General features: G+C 43.9%; 1 protein-coding gene across 3 annotated transcripts in view; it reads right to left on the reverse strand.

Moving 5' to 3' along the window:
* The window catches only part of LOC119099279 (protein FMC1 homolog), an 8,491-nt gene extending 6,313 nt beyond the window's left edge, over window positions 1-2,178 (reverse strand). The window contains exons 1-2 of one of the 3 annotated variants that reach the window (XM_037222404.1): window positions 2,127-2,163; window positions 664-791 (exon numbers count right to left, since the gene is read on the reverse strand). In XM_037222404.1, the coding sequence (XP_037078299.1) occupies window positions 664-783 (120 nt within the window). In that variant the 5' untranslated portion in view covers window positions 784-791; window positions 2,127-2,163. Of the gene's footprint in view, window positions 1-663; window positions 792-2,053 lie in introns of all 3 variants that reach the window. The other 2 variants (XM_037222405.1, XM_037222403.1) reach the window with 2 other exon arrangements.
* Window positions 2,179-3,636: the final 1,458 nt, after the last annotated feature.

A 3,636-nucleotide genomic window follows, 5' to 3' on the forward strand; every position in this document is an offset into this window, starting at 1 on the left:
CCGAGGGTAAAAAAGCTTCCAGTATTTGGGTTACCCACCCAAATAGATACCAGATATTTTACCTCTAGATACCACCCACGTAGATACGCTTTGAAGTGTCTGATGCAGCTAAAAACCAGAGGAATAGCATCTTCTCTCAGATGATGCTATTCAGATTGAGGGAATTCAAAGTATTTTTAGCGAGGCAACACTATCTTAATGAAGCACATGAAGAGCAGATCACAAAAAGCAAGACTAGTGTCACACCTGTAACTGTAACTACAGGGGGCTGGAAGAGTGGGGCTGGGGGCACGTACGCTCACTTTTTCACGGCGTCATTTCGTCCCTCCAGTTTCACCGAAGCATACACTTTTTCACGTTTCCTCATTCAAAATATAATTCTGACGTCAGGATATCGTCTCCAGATTTCCGTCCCCCAATGCTGATCTGTCCCTCCCCCACCAGTATCAGACGTGGTTCCACTCATGCAGCCGATGACGACCTGCGCAGATAGTTTCGATAGAACCACGTCATCTCCGCAGCAATAACTAATCCACGAGACCAATATCAGAAACAGTAAGGGCGGAAGTAACAGCATGCTGCCAAACCAGTACATCATGGCTAAAGAAGATATACAATTACGAGTAAGTTCGCAAAGACAATACGCAACATCTGGTTTCTTACCTGAAATCTGCGGGCCGTGTCCAAGACATAGTCACGGTACATGTTTGAGGCCTCCGGTCGGGTTGTGGAGGCACGCAGCTCCCTCAGGAGTCCACGCACGAGCCACTTGGCGGCCGTCATGACGACAGCTGTGAGGGAAACATCGTGAGCATCATCTGCACCAGCATTCTGGCGACAGAAAAAATATCTGTACTATAGGTTCTCCATGCCTTTTGAAAGCCCTCCAGTTCAGAAAACATTCTGCACACCCACATCATTTGGTGCACATATTTGTCCCCCACAACGGCCTGCAGATAATTGAAGGGAGACACAATTCTAAGAAGGTGGTTAGTGATCCCATTTAATGCCACAAGTCAAGCAAACTAAAGGTGATACCCAGCAGCCCAGCCTAGTTGTCATGCTGTCAGGAAGCTAGCAACTGTTAAATGGCACCTCAAGCAGTTTTCAACACCAAAAAAGTATAGTTATTCAAAACTTGTGTTGCCAGATTTGAGTGGAGAATGACAGAGGAACCTATCCACCATCCAATGAAACTTAACTATGCTATTTACTAATTCAAATAAAATGCACAGCACAGGATGAAAAAGGTATGATTCTACATGATCCCATCATACCTTGACACAAAAATCATTCCAAAATTCTACCACTGTCTTCAGGAATTAATAAACTGTACCATTACTATTGCCAGTACTAATGCATATTAATAACTATGTGGACAAATGAGTAGTTAGTGCATAGCCATCTGCTTATGACAGGCCGGTAATTTTGTCCTAAAATGTCATAAAATTGCTTGAATGAATATCAAAAACCAAAACACAAAAGTGATTTCCATGACAGCAAAATCTCATGAAAAGCTAAACTGGCTCAACAATTTGATCTAAATTTGATGTCAGCTGCATGTCACAGACTGCAGCAAACTTCCAAGCTGCCACAGTATGATATCAAAGAAGTGTGTACTGGTTTGCAGATGTTACCTCCATCAGATAACTCATCTGTGGACTGTACCCAAGGTAATGAATAATCTTTACAATGTTTCACACAACAGAACCAGTTACCACCAAAAACTTATCAAAGGCCATCTGTGGACTTGTAATGTTCATGATACAAGGGAAATAATTTACCAGCATGTGAAACACTAGCTTAAAATATCTACAAAATGTGCAATCCAGGATTAAAAACAAGCATAAAGCAACAATAAGATTTTCTGGTATATACCTACCTACCTATATTATATATATATATATATATATATATACATATATATATATATATATATAAACATGTGTGTGTGTAGGATATTGAGAGCAGGGGCAGGGCCCCCGCTGCCTTGCGCCTCGCCTGACACAACATATTTTCTGTAAAAAGTCACACAGTCTGTCTTTGATCACACCTTCCGCTGTGCCTGGACACAACCGTGATTAATGCCTCAAATATTACTCGAACAATCAACACACACAACACACCTGTACTGCCCCCCGCACCGCACGGTTCCCTTCGTTTACCCCCAGTCATAGCTTTTTTGCACAACGCGTATTATTACGTCCTATGCGCGCCAGTACTGGACTAGCATTAAGTGCAGGCATTTATGGAAAATTTGGCAGCTTAATTTCTTTGAGGGCGAATTTCCTTCACTCCCTGGCTACGCTGCCACCAACCCGGCCGGGAGTTAATAGGGTACGGAAAACTAGGTGACAACCTAGTGTGTTCTATGTCTGTTCTATGGTCTTGGTGACAACCATGGTATCAACCAGGGCTGTGTTTCGGGTAGTATTGGATTCCAATGAGAACTCATCATCAGAAGCCCGAAGACACAAATTCCACTCGTGACATATTCACCTGCCGTTTCAAGACCGGTGGCCATTAATTCGGCAGTGCAGTTAGAACCATCGACGATTATGTCTAGATTGTCCAGTATTATGTACACACGTATTTCTAATTTTCTGCCATAAACTAAATACGTTGTTGAAAAAGCACAGCCCATGAAAGCAGCCCACGACCTTGGTTTATTTGACATTTGACCGTTGTTGGCACACGAAAAAACAAATAAAAATAATCAGGTCAACATGATCTAAAACTTGAACCAATGCTCATGTTTCAGAAATTCTACGGCTTTTGGAGTTATTACCCAACATTGTTGGAGAAATTTGTGCGCCCGTTATCGGCCGTAGGCTGTTGCCACCTTTCCCGAAACAATGTCGAATTATTCCCGAAACAGTGTCGAATTAGCTGGTGAGTGGTCTCAACCAAAGGTTTCGATATGCAAACCACGCAGGCGTATAGTTTTCAGACGTGCAGGCGTGCACACGCTGTTGTTGTTTTTTGTTTCCCGGCGTTCACACTTTTAGGTACAGACGTGTCGTCTCTAGCTTATTGGGGCGAGTGTCCACCTAATTTCGTTTTGCAAAATGCTTTGTTCGCTGTCTCTAAAACCGCAAATAGTAACAAATTTGTCGACTTCGTTGACTGAAACCGCTAGGCCTGGCTGAGCAGAGTCGGCCAATTTGCAAGCAATACAAGTTACTGTGCCCGTTAGCGAATGCTTTATACGTCACAAGAACCACTGCGTTCTGAGTCCATTTAGGGTAAGGTTTCCAACTCATCGATGGAGCCCATACACGAGTCTAGGACTTGACCACAGAGCTGAGCGAACCGCATATATCACACATGCATGCAAAAGATGCCGTAAACCGTACATCCCCGAGGAAATTGGATTGCGCGAATGTTGCACTGATTCCATATGTCATGTCATGCGGCCGCGTCTGACCCGACAGGTCACGTGACGCACGATCACCAGCTGTTAGGGCGGCGGATGAGGTCACCGGCCAAACGGCCGGGCTGATGCTGATGCTGGTTTTTAAGTCTTAAAAAAGAAAGAGCGGTAACCTGCACTAGATTATCCTTAAAGTGACTGTCTCAGTTAAGAACCCCATGCGACTGTGAAACGCTCTCTTTCGCACTGAGGTTGACTTCGGG

Source organism: Pollicipes pollicipes, unplaced genomic scaffold (genome assembly GCF_011947565.3).
Source record: "Pollicipes pollicipes isolate AB1234 unplaced genomic scaffold, Ppol_2.1 Scaffold_4740;HRSCAF=5597_pilon_pilon_pilon, whole genome shotgun sequence".
NCBI classification, from domain to species: Eukaryota; Metazoa; Arthropoda; class Thecostraca; order Pollicipedomorpha; family Pollicipedidae; genus Pollicipes; species Pollicipes pollicipes.